The sequence below is a fragment of the Rhopilema esculentum genome, unplaced genomic scaffold (assembly GCF_057945365.1).
Source record: "Rhopilema esculentum isolate cy_ngs unplaced genomic scaffold, ASM5794536v1 HiC_scaffold_27, whole genome shotgun sequence".
Taxonomy (NCBI): domain Eukaryota; kingdom Metazoa; phylum Cnidaria; class Scyphozoa; order Rhizostomeae; family Rhizostomatidae; genus Rhopilema; species Rhopilema esculentum.
The window spans coordinates 253769-274425 of NW_028300838.1; the positions used below are offsets into that span (position 1 = coordinate 253769).

At 35.6% G+C, this 20657-nt stretch overlaps 1 protein-coding gene across 2 annotated transcripts in view; it reads right to left on the reverse strand.

Moving 5' to 3' along the window:
- LOC148957431 (uncharacterized) overlaps positions 1-18838 on the reverse strand; it is an 84711-nt gene extending 65873 nt beyond the window's left edge. The window contains exons 1-10 of one of the 2 annotated variants that reach the window (XM_089115350.1): positions 18560-18838; positions 14380-14512; positions 13970-14097; positions 13634-13689; positions 13111-13191; positions 12108-12238; positions 11251-11354; positions 2381-2417; positions 1228-1427; positions 343-422 (exon numbers count right to left, since the gene is read on the reverse strand). In XM_089115350.1, the coding sequence (XP_088971476.1) occupies positions 343-422; positions 1228-1427; positions 2381-2417; positions 11251-11354; positions 12108-12238; positions 13111-13191; positions 13634-13689; positions 13970-14097; positions 14380-14446 (884 nt within the window). In that variant the 5' untranslated portion in view covers positions 14447-14512; positions 18560-18838. Of the gene's footprint in view, positions 1-342; positions 423-1227; positions 1428-2380; positions 2418-11250; positions 11355-12107; positions 12239-13110; positions 13192-13633; positions 13690-13969; positions 14098-14379; positions 14513-16760; positions 17374-18559 lie in introns of those variants that run through there. The other variant, XM_089115349.1, reaches the window with a different exon arrangement.
- Positions 18839-20657: the final 1819 nt, after the last annotated feature.

The following is a 20657-nucleotide window of genomic DNA, read 5'->3' on the forward strand; positions in this document are numbered from 1 at the left end:
AATAATCTCCCTTTTTAGTAAAAATGATGCAAAATAAAAACATAGGAGACAATAATCTTCAAAGACATGAATCATGCATGTCAGGAATTAAACAACAAATTTGATCATGAAATGTATAGCTGCTGATGTTAAACCACTCAACCTCTGTCATGTTTAGAATTTATTAGAATGAACCGAAAAATTTCTTTAAACACAGTCAATAATGACAGAGCTTCTTTTGTTCCTTTTTTCACCTTTCACAATTTTTATACATAACATTCCACTGCTGTACTGCTGATAATTTTCAAAATCAATGAATCGTTTATAACTTTCACATCAAACCTAAACAGTAATAAATCTCACCCTGGGTCGTAAGGCGCTGGTTGAAATGCCTCTTCTGTTTTTTCGTTTGAAATTTGATACATATCCTTCTCCGACATGACCTACCAAGTTGAAAAAAATTTTTCTTTTTTATATATTCCACTAAAGGTTTACAAGACAAGTTACCTATTACGCTACCTACTAATTACTCAACAAACATTACAACGACGTTGATACCACGGGGAGCAATAGATCATGACAACCCCGTGGTAAATTAACATAGAAAAAATAAAAACTACCAGGTGAATCAGGAAAGATGCACCAATGCCGCACCTGAGAGCCACCATTGAAAAAATTGAAATAATTCATGCAAGAATTAAAAAAACGTATGCAAGAACCACCGAGTTTTAAAAACTGGAGATATGGAAACTGGTAGGCAAATGGTTGCCTGCAAAAAAAACCTCCCTTGGATAGGAATATTTCAGTTCACCGTTCATGGGATGTTAGATCGAAATAACTTGAGTTCAAAATGCACTTTCAGACAGACACGTGAAATAATAATAATGATTTTTCATGTGATGATGCCATGTTGACTATGATATGGCAAAACAGATGCGCAAATTGTTCTGTCATAAAAAAAAGGCATTTCAAAATTTGGCAAATTGGTTGAATATTTGAATATTCTTTTTAAAAAGCGCCTCCTCAATTAAATGGCTTGGTTGCTCCTGAAAATGCTTGCATTTTTGCAATTACACTCTCTCAGAAACGACACAAAATTGTCAGTGGGAACAGACTTGGCTGAAATTTTCACGCAACACATATTCTACATAGATAAATTTCATGATCTATTGCAGCTGGTAGACAATAGCTGGAAATACAAAACAGTTTGAAATAACTACACAAGAAACTCTCTAGATCACTACTTACCAAGCTATGTCGTTGTTGCGATTGATTATATTGAATGGCCGGTAGCTGAGGAAGGTTTGGCACAGGACCCCTCAAACTCTGCAACTCGTTCTTAAGCCTCTCAAGTTCTAGTTGTTGCCTGTATATCTCAGCCTCCTGTCTCATTTCCATTAGTTTTTTCTCGTGGAAATTACCAATATCAATGTGTGGCACCGATCGTTCTAAAGATATTATTTTAATTTAGAAAAGAAAATAGAGCGACCGAAGTAAGACGATGCAGGCAAAAAGATAAATCGATGTTTAATGTCTGCTAAAGTCATCAAATTAAGATCAACAGTTCTTCACAGTTTTTCACAAAGGGGTGCAGCTCTTCGCAAGAAAGGCAAGACGTTCTCTAAGCCCATGGAAGTCGTAGTCAACGAAACTCTTAGAAATTTCGATTCGAACATTTTGATTTACATTTAAAATTTTAATAAACAAAACAGAAAAACTAAAAAGAAATAAATTCTTGTTTTTCATGTTTTTTGAATAAAATTTATAACAAGCTACCTTAGTTGATGTCTTAGAACTGACAGAACTTGTTGACATTGATGCGATAGCAAAATCGTGACAAGCAAAAAAATCTCTATTACATGTACGAAATAAGAAAAACTGTACCTAATCGATAAAAAAAACTGAAGAGAATATTCTTTTACCAAGATTTTTTCAAAATCGACTTATAAGTTTTCTCAAAAAGCACTTAGCATCATGCTTTTAATAAGAATATAGCTTATAAGAATATTGAGACTTTGAAGCCATTATTATAATTAAGAATAAATTAAGAAAATAGCCAGGCTCATTATGTATGCAATGCAAATTATTCATAAAAGTTTTCCCTACAGCTTTAAAACTTCAATTAAGATTTACAGTAGCTTGAATGTATGTTAATCATACCACTTTGAAAGCTTTAGATTTTCTTCCTTTTTAAATTTTTAGAGAAAATATGAAAGTATTTCTTAAAGAACACATGTCTGAAGTTATTAACTTAGTTATTTTTCGATTCTATTCTAATGACGAAAATTAGTTATATTAGAGTAAAGTCTGATTTTTTCTGATTGAAAATGATATCAAATAAGGCTGTTCTATTAGCTCAAATTACCACCGAAAAATAAATTCCAGACGTATTAATACTCACCACCCACTTGATTGTACCGATATTCTCGCTGTCTTTCCTAGGAGCAATGAAAAAAACGAAAATTACATAATAAACTATCATAAGGTATAAAGAAACTGGTATGATTTTGAATAAACATTATTTAAAGATACCAGGTGGGTTTTCGTGACATCTCGATGTATCTACTGTCAATTTGATAAACAAACTCATAACCTTATGAGAAAGTATCAATTATGATTCTTTATGGACATTGAGCAAGAATATAAATATGAGTTACATAATATTAAGTGTATTAAATAAATAGACAGCCCAAAACGACATAGAAAGTCAAAATGATGTAAACAACTTAAAACAAAGAATACCTAAATAAGTATTTTCATGGTTCTGTCATAATGGATACTTTTACTCTTCTTACAGTCAATGGAAGACGTTTAGATGCAGCCAAAATATTCCGAGCATGGAAGGCGCCATAAAGTATTGAAAAATTTTCATTAAATTAGTACAAAGATGCCGGTCCAAAAAACAACGTGAAATTAATGGTTTATTTCGGATGTCACCCAAACAAAATAATAAAACTGAAATATGCTTAGTTTTCATTCGACATACCAATATTTTTTTAAAGGTACAGTCGATTAAATAATTTCCGTCAATTTAACGATGGCGAGCTCGGATGGGCTGAGATAGATAAAACTAAGTTTTCCAAAACCTATCATGATTTTCTCTTCGCGGTAACAAAATGTTTCACTTTCAAGCCATTCTTTTTGTATAGTTGTCAATAAAATACACGAGAAAGCTTTATATTACATTTCAAGTTTTTGGATGAAATTAAAAATAAATTATTCACATTCCAAATAACAAATAGAAAAGATTGCGCAAATAATTTTGAGGAAAACAGCGAAATAACAAGCACTAGATAAAATAATAAAATGACGTCTACACATTTAAAGAATCTATCATTTCTGACAAAAAACTTTTAATATATTGTGAACTTATATTTACCAAAGAAATTCCAGCAGTGTCTGGGTTAGGAGCAAAAACTCCTAAATATTTCCTGCCCAATTATTAAGTAATGGTAGCAAAGAAGCCGTTTTCCTTAGGGAACGAGTGGGAGCATCGGGTACAGAATACAGGCAACTTTGTTTTCTGGGTGCAGAATACAGGATACAGCATGAAAGCAAATTTCCTTGAGAAAAGAAACGAGCCGGTTCCTTCTGTCAGTCTCAACCATGGTCGAACTTAGGGGCACAGTTGCAGGTACACACCTTACCCCAAACCCGAAGTTTCTGAGAAATTTGGGAAAATACGCTACGTTTTTGGAAATCGTCGGAAAAATTTTATTTTCGGCCCCGTGAAAAGTTCCACTCCCACTGCGCTGAAAAATGTGAAACAAAGGTCAAAAAACCCTTATGACACCTTTTATCAATAAACAAAATACGTGTTACCTGGTTAAGAAATGGTTATAAAAGAGCACAAGGTGTGGCCGGAGTTAAGCATTATATTTTATTTCTTTAGGGTCACTCTCCCCACAGTTCTTGGGCCTAAGATACGACTCCTTTTGGACCTCTTATTGCAAATGCTGCTTCAAGGTGACCCGAATAGTGTTGTATTGAAGCAAAGCTGAGCTTTCGGTCTCAGTGGATACCTTTCTTTTCAGGGATCATTGTAAAAAATCGCATTAGATAATCTCATCTCGGATCAGACAATCTTTTCCCAATCATTAAGTACCGTAAAAAGACTGTTATCATAGCTGCAACTTGCGTCTCGACGTTAAATTCCTTGTGGCTCGGTTCTTTCCTGATCGGGTTTTCATGTTTCCGGACAAAAACACCGTCAGACCGTCTTATGGTCGGCTGTCCGATCTTTATATCTTTCAAGGTATAGATCACATTTGACTATGGAGTGCATGCAATTAAACTGATTATCCCGCGTTTAGAGGGGGATTTTATGTGGACAAGACGGCGCATTGTCTAGTCAATGCAGCCGTGGGTACAAAGAAAAGTTATGGCGTCAAAAGAAAAGTACGGTTTCTCAAACTTGCAGGACATGACCACCCTAGGTTTTCTATTTAGATTACAATTTTCTTACAACAGGCGATAGAAAGATCTTCCTCTAGGGCGGTTGAAATTTTTTTCTGTAGAGTATCTGCAGCCTATGTCTTCGCTGCATTTAAAAGGGGTACTTTATCCGGTTAAAACAGTATACTTTGATTTGGGCCTAATGTCCATCGGCCCAGAGAGACAGTTAGCCCCACTGCGCCCAAAACTCTTTTGAATTTAGCACAGCTACGCCGAATCATTAAAAAGAAAAATAGTACGGACAGGGAGCTGTTTGTGACCCGGAAAAACACTGCAAATGCTCCTTTTTGGGGCGGAACTCCTTTGTGAATGAGTGATAGACTGTGAATGGAAGCATTTTACCAGCCCCAGGGTATTATAGATAAACACAATTTTGATAGCGCCAAGTTTTGTAAAGATTATCCTAGTCTGGCAAGATATCATTCCTGCTGAGCTGTCAACTACTCATCTCAGACGAAGATTACTAGCTGCCATCTGTTTATCCCTCGCACTTCAAAACATAGGATATTAATTTCCGTGGATATTTTAGCATCAATTTACAATCTCGTTCTGGCTTTCGTCATCCTAAAATCCAACCGAAATGTTGGGCACAAGGGGCATGGGAAAACCAATCGTCCATTTGGACTCAGCACGAGACCGGGGTGGGGTGCTTTTTTCATAATGAAATGGCATAATCCAGTTTCTGTTCCTAAAAATTAACTATTAATGTATCGACTAGCATTAAACTCTTTTGAATTTTCATTAAACTCATTAAACTTTTTCTTTCGAAACTAACTGAAACACGATCAAAGAACGATACATAGCAACATTGCAACCACGAAAGTTAATAGATAAAGAAAAGGCATCTCGGTGTAATCCGATTGCTGGGGTTGCTCCTTTGGGCATTTCAACGAAGCTAGACCTAGTGATATATAAACATGACCTGGGAGTCAAAAGATCAAGCGACGAATCTGAATGAAAAACCGCAGTTTGGTTAATACCATCTTAAAACGGAGGCGCTTCTGCCCTTCTATGTCAACAGTGACAAGACGCCAGCATCGGAGAATGACACGTAATTTTAGTGGAAATGTAGTTATTGCCAGAAGTATCGATTCAGAGCACCTGAGGCATCAACCGTCTGCTCTCTTTCTAGCTTAATTCCTATCGAAAACTTCAGCTCATCTTTAAGCTCTTAAAAGATAATTTTCTTAATTTCCAAATTATGAGCTTTGAAAAAAAGCATAACAGTGGATTGTGCGCCAAAATATTCCATGCACAATCAGGTACAGTACTTATAGCATTGTCAATTATTCATACATCATTTTAACATGCAGTTTGATCAGACACGGCCTGGTTTGATAAACAAAGTAGTAATCGCAATCCGGACTCTCTGTAAGCTTTACAAAATTAGAGATGAAGACTTCGTTTAAAGTGTGTTTTCATAAGAGCTTCCTGTACTGGGACCACCAAGCAGTTCTGATGCAAACCGTGCATGCTTCCAGCATCCCAGAAGGCGCACCATCCACTTAAAAGTTCTGAGGATCCTCTGTAGCTTTTGCTACAAGTGGAAGTTCCGACCGCCTTGCTCAGTATTGAACCATCAAAGCACGTGGCACGAACCATGGTGACCAGCGACACTACGTGGACGATGACATTACAGGACAATACAGCACTCTCTATAGATAATCTCAACGGTCAAACTCGATGTTTCGAGCCCCAAAATCAAGCTTTCTTTCGAATCCCTCTGTATGTCATGCTTCTGTATATTTAGCAAGTTTTTTGGACCCGCTGGCTGTATTGTCGGTTGTTAATATCCGGGCCGAATTCTGGCATTTTCACCGGATAGCAAGAACCAGGACTGTATTTGCTCCAGCAAGCCCCTAGCCTGAAACAAACGCTCCCTTTCAACACAATAATGGAAATTGCATCTATAAAACGCCTCATACACTGAAAGTTGCGTTCATATTAATAATAGCCTGGAAACTTCTAACGACTACTTTTCTGCCTAAAAATGAAAACCCTTTGCTATTTGGCTGTCACATTAAAATCGTTGATTACTCGATTGTCATCAAGCAAAAATTAAACAAGCTATGTGTTTAAATTTATCGAATTTATCTCTAGACCAAACAAATTCTGAAAATACCAACATAATATTAATTACGATACCTTCTTTGTCTAAATATTGAATCATTTTAACGATTTATTTCAACGATATTATTTTGTGCAAAACTAACTAGTCTGATTGTTAAATGGTTAACCTAAGTAACATCTCAAGTAAAGACTTGAAGCTCCTCCATCTATTTAACTCGTCTTCTAACAGACACGGCATTATAGTTGTCAAACATTTTATGAACGTTCAGGGAATTTATAAAAGGAATGCGGTATTGGGACGTCGAAAAAAGTTCAAGAAAGGAGACAATGACAACTTAAATGTTTGGCTAAAAAACAACTGAACTTTCTGCTGGTTGCTTTCAAAAACAATACAGGAGACATTTAAGTGATATGTGAAGTTAAAAGTTTTTGTTGCAAATGCTTTTTTCTCTTTTCAGTTTAACTTCAAAAATAGCAATAAAACAAAAGGCTTTAAAATGTTACTTTCAAGGTGCTTTAATCGGCAAACACGCTGCTTACAAAATCTAACTTTGTCTGCCCATACCTTTATGGAATAAGTCCTGAGTAAATAGAGTTAATAACACAACTTGGTTATTGTTAGTGTCTTTTCCTGGTCAAACACGGGCGATTTCGATCTTGTCTCTATCCATTAAGGGAATTTGCCTTGAGGTTTCTGCAGACCTCATTAAAATCCTGTGTAAACGAATGCTTGCAGATTAAGCCAAAGCAATACAAATTCACTTTCCAATCTGCATAATCTAAACCCTTCCATGTTGGGAAAATATAAGCAAGCCTGATATGGTTTGGTTTTCGAAATCCTAGTGGTAGCCTTGGAAAAACCGCTCTTTGGATCATAGGCTTTCATCTTCATATAACAAGATACACTTTTAAATTGCTAAATATGAAGTTATTTAACAGGCGCCAGACTTTGCAATGCTTAAGAGAACCAAAGATTTATTCTCGGGGCAGCTTCCATTTTTACATGGCGCCACAAGTAAGTCAAACAAAATAAGCGGCTTCAGCCTCCGAAAAGCAGTTCCATTAGAGTTGTTCACCTAAAGCAAGCACAATATAGGATGAAACAGTTTGGCCTAGAATTGAAAGATATTACTTGCCAAGCACGGCAAAGTATAAAACAGCTTATAACAAAATGGAATGGACAGGATAGAACGGGACAGGATAATATAGGGTAGAATAGGATAGGATGAGATAGGATAGAATGGGATAGGATATGATAGGGTAGAACAGCATAAGATAGAATGGGATAGAATAGGGTAGGATAGGGTAAAATAGCAAAGAATAGAATGGGATAGAATAGGACGGGATATGATAGAGTAGAACAGCATAAGATTGAATGGGATAGGGAAATATAAGATGGGATAGCTTAGGACAAGATAGGATAAAATAGGATATGAATAGGAAAGGATAGGATAGGATAGGATAGGATAGAATAGGATAGGATAGGATAGGATAGGATAGGATAGGATAGGATAGGATAGGATAGGATAGGATAGGATAGGATAGGATAGGATAGGATAGGATATAGAATAGGACAGAATTGGACAGGATTGGACAGGATTGGATAGAAAAGGATAGGATAGGATAGGATAGGATAGGATAGGATAGGATAGGATAGGATAGGATAGGATAGGATAGGATAGGATAGGATAGGATAGGATAGGATATGACAGGATAGGATAGCTTAGGGTAGGCCAGGATAGAATAGGATAGGCTAGGAAAGGATAGGATAGGATGGGATAAAATAGGGTATTTCAAGCCAAAATAGGGCAGCTTAGAGTAGCAAAAGATAGAATGGCAAAGTAAATTAAAGCAAATAAAATAGTAGGCAGACAGTAGCCACTTTGGATTGAGATAACCCCAAATACTCCTGTATCATTATGTAGAACTAATGCAAAAGAGAAAACAAAAAAATGAAGGACATCGTTTTCTGATGGTTGAATCACAGGCTCTTACCAATCTCGATTTAGTAAGAGAAGCAAGTCACAAAAGACTTGGTACGAACAATTCTTAATACAAAAACAAAACGAATTCCTAGGCGAGTATATTTGTAAAACTTGTTTACATTTTCTCTGACAATTCCATTCATTGAATTAAGATTTCAGTCATCTTTCAATCTTCTGAGGTTTTCCTCTTTTCAAAATCAAATTACCAAAAGAATTAAAACTGTCCATTTTCCATTTTATCCTTGCTGCTTCTCCCAATTCATTAGTTGTAGAATAAAGGATCATTGACGTAGAATTACCAAGAATATCACAACAAATCAAAGAAGATTTAATATCTGCAAGGATGGGCTTAGTTCCAACATGAAGCAATCCAAGTTGGCAAGTTTATCTACTTAAAAGAGGCTTTAAATCAAGATTAGGTTAACCCTGAATTAGATTCATTTCTTGAACTAATTTCAGTCGATTGAAGCTTTTATACTTACTTCCCTCAATCAAAATTGTCTTTTGTTTATTTGGTTTCTAAGTTTCAAATGAAAGACAACTTTAGATTTAGAAGTCAAGAAAACAATGTGAAGTGAAAAACATCCTTCAAAGTTTTCTAATCAAAGTAATGAGATTTTAGGCCGTGCAGATATAATCAACAAGCATAAAATCTTCCCACTTCTGGTCAATGAACCAAAAACACCAAGAGAAAAGTACGATACGGTTCGAAGCAAGCCTTCAGCCTCGGTAGAGCAACGATGACGACGAGCACAACTCTGATTACGAGGCCTCAACAATCCTTGAATAGTGTCTATATGACGAAACAACCGCTTTTCCGTTTAAATGGATTGGTGTAATAATGTGTTTTTAAAAACAGGATAAGAGAAAGGGTTCAATTTCCTTCATTTCAATGATAAAGTTACATGTTTGCAAATTTAGAAAAATTTGGATAGTTTTAGAGCCTTGGCAACTTAAAATTTAAAAAATAAACATGCCACCACAGACTCTATTTTGCCTTTTAGTAAAAAAGTCCCAAAAGAGACAAAACTGAGTGGAACATACATTCAAAGACTCCAAAGAAGACAAAAATAAAAAATCCTTATAAAGATAAAAAATGCAACATTCACTCAACAACAAAATTCAAACGAAACAAAATGCAATGGAACATGCATTCAACACAAATCCCAGCAAGGACAAAAACAAATGACATATTTGCTCAACAGAAAATCATAAGAAAAGAAAAATTGAGTGGAGAAAATGTTCAACACAAAATACCAAAAACATTTACCCTATAGTTTTTTTACCATAACGGTTTAATACATCATTGAAACAAGCAAAAAAAATTGAACATCCCCTCCCTTTTCCGCGATGTTATCCAGGCTCTGAAATACTTCGGAATCACAACACAACCAAAAAGCAAATATTCTCATAGTGCTCTCACTGTCTCCAAGATGGACCATATAAAAGCACAATAGGCTTTTCTAGAATATGCAAGAAAATAGCAAAGAATATCTATCCGCAAGCTTAGATGACTGTAAACACCAAAGACTAGCTATAACACTTTGTTATATTTATAAATCAATCTATTATTAAATAATGAGCATTTCGGCAGACATTTAGAGCCTTGTGAATTCCATTCACTAGACTTCGGGTTTCTAGCAAAGGTGCCTACCCAATGAAGTTAGAGTCAAATTAATAGGCCAATGTATGGTTAATATCCGGCTCTTTCTTTTGCAAAGGTAAATACAGTTTTGTATCTAAGCTACCTTTCAAACCAGTTGTTATTCGCTGCGCAGTTTTCAAGAACAATGTTTTCCCAATCCACAATATGTGCAGACTTTGACTTTGCAATTAACTTCTCATTCAGTTAGAACATCTTACCGTTCAAGCAAGGTACATTGCGGCTCTCGTATGTTTGTACTAAAAGCAGGCCGCTGGAGGCAAACTATATACCAATATTGCTACCCAGCGACTTTTTAATTATAGTGTCAATACAGACGGTTCATAAAAGCACATGCACATAGTAAAAGCAATCTTTCCCATAAAAATTAAGACGTATATCTAATAGATTCTTGTAAACACTATTATGACTTATATGTCTCTGTAGTACGAGGAAAATCTGTAGTCCGAGAAATGGAAGTTTTATCATTCCTTATGAGATGCTTAAGCAGACTTTCATGTATCCCAGAATATATTACTGTGTCAACGTAACATTAAAAAATGCATTTATACGAAACATTTCACACAAAGTGTTTCAAAGCCTATCCGTGAATGCAGATGACATTTGTAAACTAGTTTATCAGAAACATCCTGCACATATTGCGCTCACACAAAATTATCTAATTGAAAAGGTATATTGCTAAGTGAAACTATTTGATTTAATTTGAGATGCTCCTTTTAAATGCAAAACCAGAAGCTCCAAAGGAACCATGGTTTGAAAACTGACTTGAAAAAGACCTTTAGATTATCCTGAGGCAGGAATAGAGTGTCTAACACTTAGTCCCCTAAAAGTACGCCATTAGAAAAAATACGCTAAAAAGAGAAGCATATTGTCTTGCTAAAGGCAATCGACATAAACTAAGGTGGCTAAAGCCATCAAAATTGGCCAATCAGTAACCGTAATACCATCCACACGTTAGCATCTGTCTGTTGCCTTTTATGCGTGCAATGGGCTTGTACGATTATGCATGCCCTTTAAGAACATGAATTCGAGGTACATTGTACCCTTAGCATTATTCCATAGGAAACTTCAAATTGAAAAATAGAGAAGATGTCATACCCTACTGACTTTTAGAATTTGTAACTCCTTCATCAGTGACTCATTCGTCTGCTGGGCTGTTTGAAGTTGTTTTTGAAGCTGTTGCACCATTTCAGACTCTTTCTCTAGGAAGAACAACACATTATATGGTACTACTACTTATTGTTTCTATGTGACATTAAGTGTTTCTACTTTAGGTACAAGATATGCAATACAAACAATTGGACGCTAGATCAGTTCAAAAAAGAGAAGGTCAGTGATAGCGAATGCGACTTAAGCTTTGAATATGACCTTAGATGTCGTACATGTTAAAATAAAATACACGTTTATCGCTTCGTAGAACTACAGACCGCATAAACGAACAAATAGAAACATTTTAACCTTCCAGACAAACATCTTACAATACAATTAGAGTTAATAAGAACGCAAGCAGCAAGTCAAAAAAAGCCAACAGTGAACAATATTCTTCTTTCTTCATCTTCTCTTTCTTCAGTAAACATCGTTCAAATGTAAACTGCGACTTTATGGGCATGGCAAAAACTGAAAACCAAATTCAGAATCTTTCATTCGAGAGGTAATAACCACAGCTAGCCTCTATCTGACTTGAATGATTTGATCTACGCATAACGGGGAGGATGCTTAGGAGCAGGCACAATTGACTTCTATGCTGTAGATCATGTGATTAAATCCAGACGCGAACTCATGCCTGCTATTCTACAGCGGCACATGGTTACCCTTTGGTAATACCTGAAGATATCGGTAGCTACCAGGTACATCTGGTTGGGGAAAACGCCAACACAGTGGCTAGGAATAGTAAACGTTGGGTATACTTATCGGGTTTTACAACACAAAATTATAGCTGATTCTTAAAAACAAACCTGTGTTTCTGTAGTGTCTACTTCTTGAAGAGGGTTGTCTATTTCTGTAAATATCACTCTCCAGCCCATGAAAGAGTTCAAATATTCGAACATCGTCACCACCATCTTCCATGTAACGCCTCTTCAGTTTCCTGCCATTGAAAATATTTTTCAGCTATGTTGTGATGCATTCTTTACTAAATGGTTACACTGTATATGTAAAGGATTCATAATATGTAACAAAACAACCAACAGGAATTGTACTTTGAAAGAGACACTTAAGGAACTGTAGCAGAGAAACTTTTTTGCCAGATATCACTTGAATGGCATTTCAACTTAAAAAGTAAAGCAATGTGCATAGTTTTCACAACATCTATACATCAAAACACAAACACATAGTTTATTCCCTACAAAACAGTTTTAAAATTAATTTAGCACACCATTTTAAGGATTAACAGTTTACACAATGTTTTAGGCGTTCTAGACGATGGTGTAGTAGACGATAAGAAGTGAGAATAAGTGAGAATATGAAGTCGAAAATAGGTATAAATGATGGCGTATATAAGACAATAAATAATTCATCGTTTACATCTATTCTTTTTCTGCTTTTATGTCTTCATTTATAGCTGTCTAATGAACATGGTAAGAATAAGAATTGCAGTTTCAACTTAGAACCACCCTGTCTTTTACACTAAAGCATGTACAGACTCAGTTTCTCAAGAACCATGAAGTGTCTCATATACTTGTAAAAATAAGAACAAAAAGTTTACCAAGAGCAAAGTGTTATGAACTAAGAAAAATGAAGTTGCGAAGAGTTGAAAAGGCAAAAATGGAATAGATCCAAATTTGGGTAGCAGAAGATGCCATAAATTGCTGACAAAATGAAATGGGATAGGAATGCCACGTAAAAAAGCATCCCATGGTTCAGGGATCAGACTTGAAAATCAACTACAGTACTGTCAATTTAACATAGTCATTGGCCTAGATTAAAAATTCTTTACTTTGCAAAATCTAAATGTTTTACCTTATATGAGCTAACAGCAACCCGGTGTTATCATTTTCTGATGAAGAAGGATGCAAGTAGTATTCCTTTCCACCGTTATGTCTAAGAGACAAGAAGATAGGCATTTACATTATGTTGAATATAATATCTCCTACTATTATTCTTTCAAAACATAATTCCAAAATATCTAATGATATTAAATGGCAAATAACTCCAAAACAGATTTTTGGATTATATTTATTAAAATGTCATAGTAAAACCCTTTTCACCCATTTTCAATTATCCAGGGAAAGAGGCCTCGAAAATGTTTCCAGAACCTGATCTTGAAGAGCACTTTGGTCTTTGATGTATACTTTTCAAATGTTTTGTGCCAATCATGACAGCTCTGATAAATGTCTAGAAAGTAATCTGATCTGCAGCAAAAATGGTTAATGATTTCCAGATTTATGTATTAAATTCAAAAATATTTTCCCATAATGTGTTCATTTTTTCATTATTCACATATTCAGAACATTCAGGCCAAGGGTTTAGGACCATTGCTAACCTTGATAAGTGCTGATGTTTCAAGATGGAATTTTGGAGATCCTCCAGATGAGCCTCCTAAAAATAAAAGTTTCATATCACAGCAAAGATTAACATCACACATATTTCACACTCTGCTCTGCCAATTACCAAACATTAATGTTGGAGCTAACAAAGAATTGAAGATAGCAGAAAACAACAGATGCAAAAACATGGACACCAAAAATTTCAAATTCATGGAGTAGAACAGGTTAAACTTTTGAAAAATTGCATTTGATATGTTGATTATGTAAATTTAGCTTATTGGATGGGTAAATTATCAACAGGAATCTGGTATATTAGTTGGTTTATTATCTACCATTGCAGCATTTCTTTCTTTTCTTTCTTTTTGAACAAATTGTTGGTTGGCTTGCTCATTCAAAATTTTGAGCTGTTTATCTGCAGATCCTCCATTTCCATGAATTCTTGCAAGCTTCTCTTGAATTGCTACATAATTCAAAAAAAGGAAAATAGACTTAAAAGAAACATTATAGGCAATAAATGAATTACAACTTTGCACTTCAGTAAATATTCAAGTATATAATATTATAAGTTGACAAAATTGGTTCTAATGAACTCTCTATCTTTCTAATAAATATTCAAAATTTAGACAACATACTTTTTAAACAAAATTCTACAGCCTCAAAGAAGCTTTTTATAGGGAATCTAGCTATTGATTTACAATGTTTCATAAAACTGACATATTTCTACAATTTTTTTAACACATACCTCTTTTGTGCTCCTCCAGTTTTCCTTTCTCTAGTTGCAGGTCTTCAAGAACAGAACTAAACTTCATGCCTACATTTAATTGATTTAGATTGCCATAACCATTAGAGGTTGGTCTTCTAACTGTATCAGCTGCCTAAAATGTACAGAATAGGTTTCAAAACTAACACTGATGTGCAAAATGGTTTGGCTGATTGTTTTTTTAAATTGTTATACGTTCAATTGCATATAATAATAGTCCATATCAGACCTGTCAAGTTTCAGTTTTGAAAATGATTCAGGTTTGAGTTTCAGTTTTGTGAAAAGGAAGGAAAAATGTTTGGGCTGCCATAGGCTCACAACATCAGGGATGGGTTCAGAATGAATCCTAACTGCCACAAAAGTGGGGTCCAAGTTGTAGCTCCAGAAACTTTTCCATTACCTCATCCTCTAGTTTTTCAGAAACGACACTTTGAGTAAACGCTTGTAACAGAGATCCTTTTCCAGGATACCAACATCATCAGTCAAGTAATTACATGAAAATAACTCTGCTCTGGAGGTGATATCAAAAACACTCTGGAGTCACTCTGTAGAGGATTGTTGCAGTGTAACCGCACCAACCTGATATACTTTAAAACCTACTATTTTCTTATTGTTTTCTGCTTTAGACAAATTGCTCACTAGTGAACAATAGTGATTCTTGAGATTTTTGGCTGGCTGTGTAATACCCAATGAAAATCATCCTAACAAACATTTTTGTATTCAGATGTTATTCTTTCCCAAATGGTTACATTGAGATGGTACTTGGATGAACATGCTTTGACACTTTTCTCCGTCTCTGAATTTTCAGTGTTGTTTTTGTCAATTTTGTGCAGTTTTTATTGAGAAAGAATTTAAAGCAATACCTAACTCATCACCAAATCACCAAAGACATCACCAAAGATTGCAAAAGTGCACTGAATTAAGAACCAGAAGTGCAGAGAGAGGAATGAGGGCATAACTGCTACCCCAAATGTCACTCCAAAGAAAACTCACCCCTCTCTGTTGATTAAGGGAGATTATGCTCCTCTAGTACATTTCCAAACAATTTACTGTGTGTCATAGTTGAGATATAGCTAACCTGTGTTTCGTGAATGGAGGAAAAGAAATGAGTACATTGAACTAGCTCTTTGATAAAAATGACATCACCTGACCTGTGTGGATTTGCTGTTATCAGGTCATTTGCTATTCTTTGTTAATACTGAGGCTTTTTGCTAGGATTTGGAATAAAATATGAAAAAAAATTGAATAAACCAAGAGCTTTATTGCAGAATGCATGAGAATTTTGCTTTGGTGCCTGTGAGCTTAAGGGTAGACCAAAATATGTCTCAGGCAGAATGCGTGTCTTCTGCGTGTCTTTGTCTTTTTAGTGTGCATGTCACACAGAATGTGTGACACTTGGTAGGTCTGCCATTGATTATTAACCAGGAATGAAAGGTTGTTCTTTTTCTAACCATGAATGGAAGGGTTCATTTGCAATTAAAGCAAATCTTTGGGTCCTTGGTAAGTGGAAAAAAACATTTTCTTGGATCAGTCTGCAGAGTATGGCTGTTCCATAAAAGATATTTCACATGCAAAGTGATTTTATCTACATAATTCTGCTTGCAAACCTCCAATAACAAAGCATGCAAACATAAATTTTTGATGAAGAGCAAATTTGCAAAAACAAGAGCTTAGATTTTACCTCTTTATATATATATTTATATATATAGAATTGGTGCTGTTTGGAGTCTCAAAGGAGTCAGCTTGAAGAACAGATTACAGATCACTAAGGCCGTTGGTTGCATAGTCAGAAAAGTATGGATAAGCTCAAAGCCTTCAAGATGAAATGTGACAGAAGAATGATGAATATCTCGTGGAAGGAAAAGAAGACTAATGATTTTGTATGGAGAAAAGTAACAGAGATACTATGCAAGAAACCAAAATTAGTAGGAGAAATCATCAAGCGAAGTACTATGGCCACCAGATGAGAAAAGGAACGATGGCGAAGGTTTTGATTGAAGGGAAAATTGAAGGCACAAGAGGAAGAGGAAGGCCAAGAAGGCAATGGGAAGACAACCAGAGGGAATGAAGTGGAGGATGGGAGATAGAGAGAATAAGAAGAGCAACCAATGACAGGTGGTGGCGGGAGCTTGTGCAAAATTGGGTGTGCCCAGGGTCTTGACAGCTACAGCAAAAACGATAATGATGATGATGATATATATATATAATTAAAACTATGAGGAAAAGATATGGGCCTCTTATTATTTCGATGTTGAATTTTGTATGTCGACGAATTTAAAATTAATGAAACTGAGCTGAACTGAACTGTGCCTTTCCAAAACTTTAAAGACAAATCAATCTTGACTTGAGATAATGACTCGTACCTGATAAATGGCTGGAGAGGATAAGACAAGACGATCTGATACAGGTTTGCCTGCCCAAAAATCTGCACTAGATGCGGTTTTTAGAGGAAATTCTGGCTGACCATTCGATATTCTCCTGTTACTTTTTGAAGAGGGTGCCCATGTATTGTTATTGCTCCTCCCTTGTCCTTGACAAAACTTTCTTTTATGTTTTTCAAAAGTTCCTGAATTCTTGAATCTGAGACTGCATTCGAGGCAGACATAATCTGCAGGTTCCTGATCCATATTTTGCTTGATAGATCTGTGTTGTTTAAGAATAAACCTAAATATTTTATCAATTAACACCAATTACCATGGCTGACAGCAAAACAACATGCATCACACCTACAGCTAGGCCTACTATCTCGGCGCAAATTCTTTATCGCATGATAACCATAGCTGAGCTTTACAAACATTTCCAGACTACAGGCACTCAATTTTCGAAGTAGATACATAAATGTCTTTTTCATGCAAAAGGCATTCAGCTTTCGCGTTTTTTAGCCACATGGGTTTTGCTTATTATGATTCTCAACTCAAAAACGCAATTGATTTCCAAGGTAGCAACCGTTGTGTTGTTGTAGCTGCGAAGATCAAGAGACCAATATGGCCGCAAAAACTCTTTCCAGGGGCGTGGCAGTGATCAGAACTCTAGAGGACTAAGAGGAGGGGACAACAAAATAAATTTCCGACAAAGAATCTAAAGAAACTTGTTTCAAAACTCATCGAATCTTACTTTTTTAAACAGCACTTTGAAAAGGTTAGAACGCAACCGGCAACGTCCATTCGTGTTGAAGGACGCGAGGCCCGGTGCTCCCGGCACGGACACTGTGCTCAACGTACACGTTAAGTTTTAAAAAAACATTCAATTTATTCGAATGGAATAACTCCTGTTCACGTCTGGCCTATGTCTTGTGATAAATTTGATGTAGGGAAAAGGTTTGCTGACCAGATTTCAAGAAAGGATCTCTAGAGCTTATTCCTTGAAGGCTGATATTGAAAGATAATCTAACTTCTCGTCGAGTGGTTTCAGTTATTAACACTAAGCCATATTCATTGACGTAAGGCTGGCCACTTCCGAAGAGATGATAAAACGGAGATAGGTAAACAATTGTTTATCTTAGATTCGCATACAGGCTCCTTTATATATATGAAACTTCAAATTTTAAGTACTGGAGGTTTTCAACAATTGATGGAACTGGGCATCCAAATTTCCTAAAAGTTCCTTACCCTCTTGGAAAGAAGGGAAGGATTAGAACAGAAAATTGGATCAGTATGAATTTTAGTGCAGTACAACTTAAAATCAGTAAAATAGCATCCCATCAATGGAGACATTCCATCCCATCAAACAGGTGGAACCATGGTGGGACCGGCTGAGCTTGTATTGCCTATTTAAAAAACATGTATGGCATGATTTCTTATGACTGTAATAATAACATTTCTTAAAATCTATCAGCCAGTAGCTTAAATGATTTTTAAATCATTGTGAATTATTTTTTTGCCTGCTCTTTTCCAATATAAAGCTATTTCTTTCAAACTCTCAGAAAAATGTGCTTGAAATCATTAAACCATGCACACTGAACATTGTCAATGCTGAATAATTACTTGCATATAAAGAAAAGCCTAATACTGTCTTATAATGACAAACTACACGTCCAATAGATTCATAAATTGTTAATAGCTCTCTCTAAAAGCTCCCTTGATATAACTGTATTATCTATTCAATAGCTGTTGTCTCTTCAACTATGACATATGAATTATAAATGAAAAATCAGGCGGAATACCTTGTTTGGAATTTTTTATAAATCTTGAGTAATGAATTCAACGTGTCCATGAAGCATATCGCATTTGGAGCCGTAAAACTGAGCTCTTGCGGAGCTAAATCTTGATAAGGCATTAGGACTGGTCAAAATATCTGAAACCAGACACGTGCTTGATAAGTACCTATCTAAATCCCGCTATTTCAGTTTGCTACACTTCCAAAAGAAGCCTTTTAGGTTAATGGGAACTCTGTTTCAGCCACAAGATAAACGATGCAACATTAGTAAGCAATAAATAATGAGCTGCAAAAGTTTCTCTGGTCTGGCATCGAAAAGAAGCGACATTGTTCAAGCCAGAGGTAACTGAGATTTAAGTAGATTCTAACATCATGAATATGTATTGTTTTATTAATGTGACAAGTCGTTTAGGATGGTTCTAAAACTAGGCTTATCCCCTCCCAAAGGTGCTTTATTGTTTTATTCAAAGTACTATCATTGTAACGACTAACGTCAAATTAAAAAGATGATTTTACAGTCGGGAATCTCCTCATCATAACCAAAACTGTCTTCATACGCATTTACTTGTCAATTTTTCAAGCTAAATGTAAGTTATTCATTAACAGTTACCAAATTATATAGCCTCAACCCTTTGCAACAGAGTTTGCAATTGAAGGTTGTGGTTTAGATATTATGCCCAGGATAAGAAAAACATCCATCACCGTAACAAGGCTAGATTAGAGGCAAAAAGAAGATTCTTTAAATTATAAGTTCAGTACATATAGTACAGTACAAGGCTACACTACAAGTACCTATAAGCCACTATTATTGTGGCGACACAAAACAATTTAAAAATGGCTTTGAAAAAAGCAAACATTTTACAACATACTTAAAGCTTTAAGTATGTTGTAAAATGTTTGCTTTTTTCAAAGCCATTTTCAAATTCTGTACCGCAAAAAAACTGTTCACAAAACAATTTAACATAAAAAGCTATTTTTGCTTTGTAAGGTGGACATTTCATAGGGTAGAATAAGGCCAGCGCCATGAATTTGAAAGTGGGGGGGGGGCAAGACTAAAAAAGTTGGGGGCCAAGGCTTCCTACCTCTTTTAATACAGCTTTTAAACTACTTGCTTCGCACATGGCCACCGCGCCCCCCCCCCCCCCGGTGGTGTGGGCCCTGATATAGATTACCAAACCGATGTTGGCAGATGTCTTCAGCTGTATCTAGTATAAGATCCATTGGAAGCTCTCAGAATATAGCATATAATCCTTTCAATAATTTGGATCAACAAGTAGGCATATTTTCAATCCAAACTCATAGGGGAGATGGGACAGATTTTGAACCACTCATAACGAACCAAGTGATAACGTGTTTCAAATTATGCGCATAAACTTACTGTCCAGTGAAACTGTAAATACATTTAAGCGTTGCAGAAAAACAAGTAGAATCTTTGCTCGTGTTAGTAAAGCAGCCATGATTCGACTGCACGACAACCAAATCTACATACGTCTTCTAATTTTAAAAAAGGGCGGGAAAAGGTTGACTGAATTCCTCCATAGCTTCATATAATAATTTTCGAGTTGAATCGCTAGACCCTTTTTTGACTGAAACGTAACACACAATGAATTTCGAATCTAATGTTTATTTTAAAACTTCTGGACTTCTGACATTCATTGAAAATTGGACGAGATTCTTTGTCAACAAGATCAGAGGATCAACATTCATTGTAAACATAGCAAAACTCATAGCGCATGCTTATGCAATCTAGGCTCTGATGGTATAGAAGATACATCATTATTACAGATTTGGCCGTAACAGGATAATATTGTTGAGAAACGAATACAAATTTCTTTTGTTTTAAAAGTTTGAAAAGAGTGCAAAGCAGTTGAAAAACAGCACTTAAGAAAATGTATGTTTTGGAATTTGTTTATACTGTTTTGGGATACACAGAAAACCTACATATATGTGGAAACAAAATTTTTGTTTTTCGTGCTTTCAAGATAATCCTATAATTTAGGTATTAATCGTTCAAGATAAACAATACACTCGAAGAAGTCCTCATTTAGAAAACATTTGTAATCCACTATTTTTTGCAGTTCTTTGGCCTGGTGAGATAGATTGAT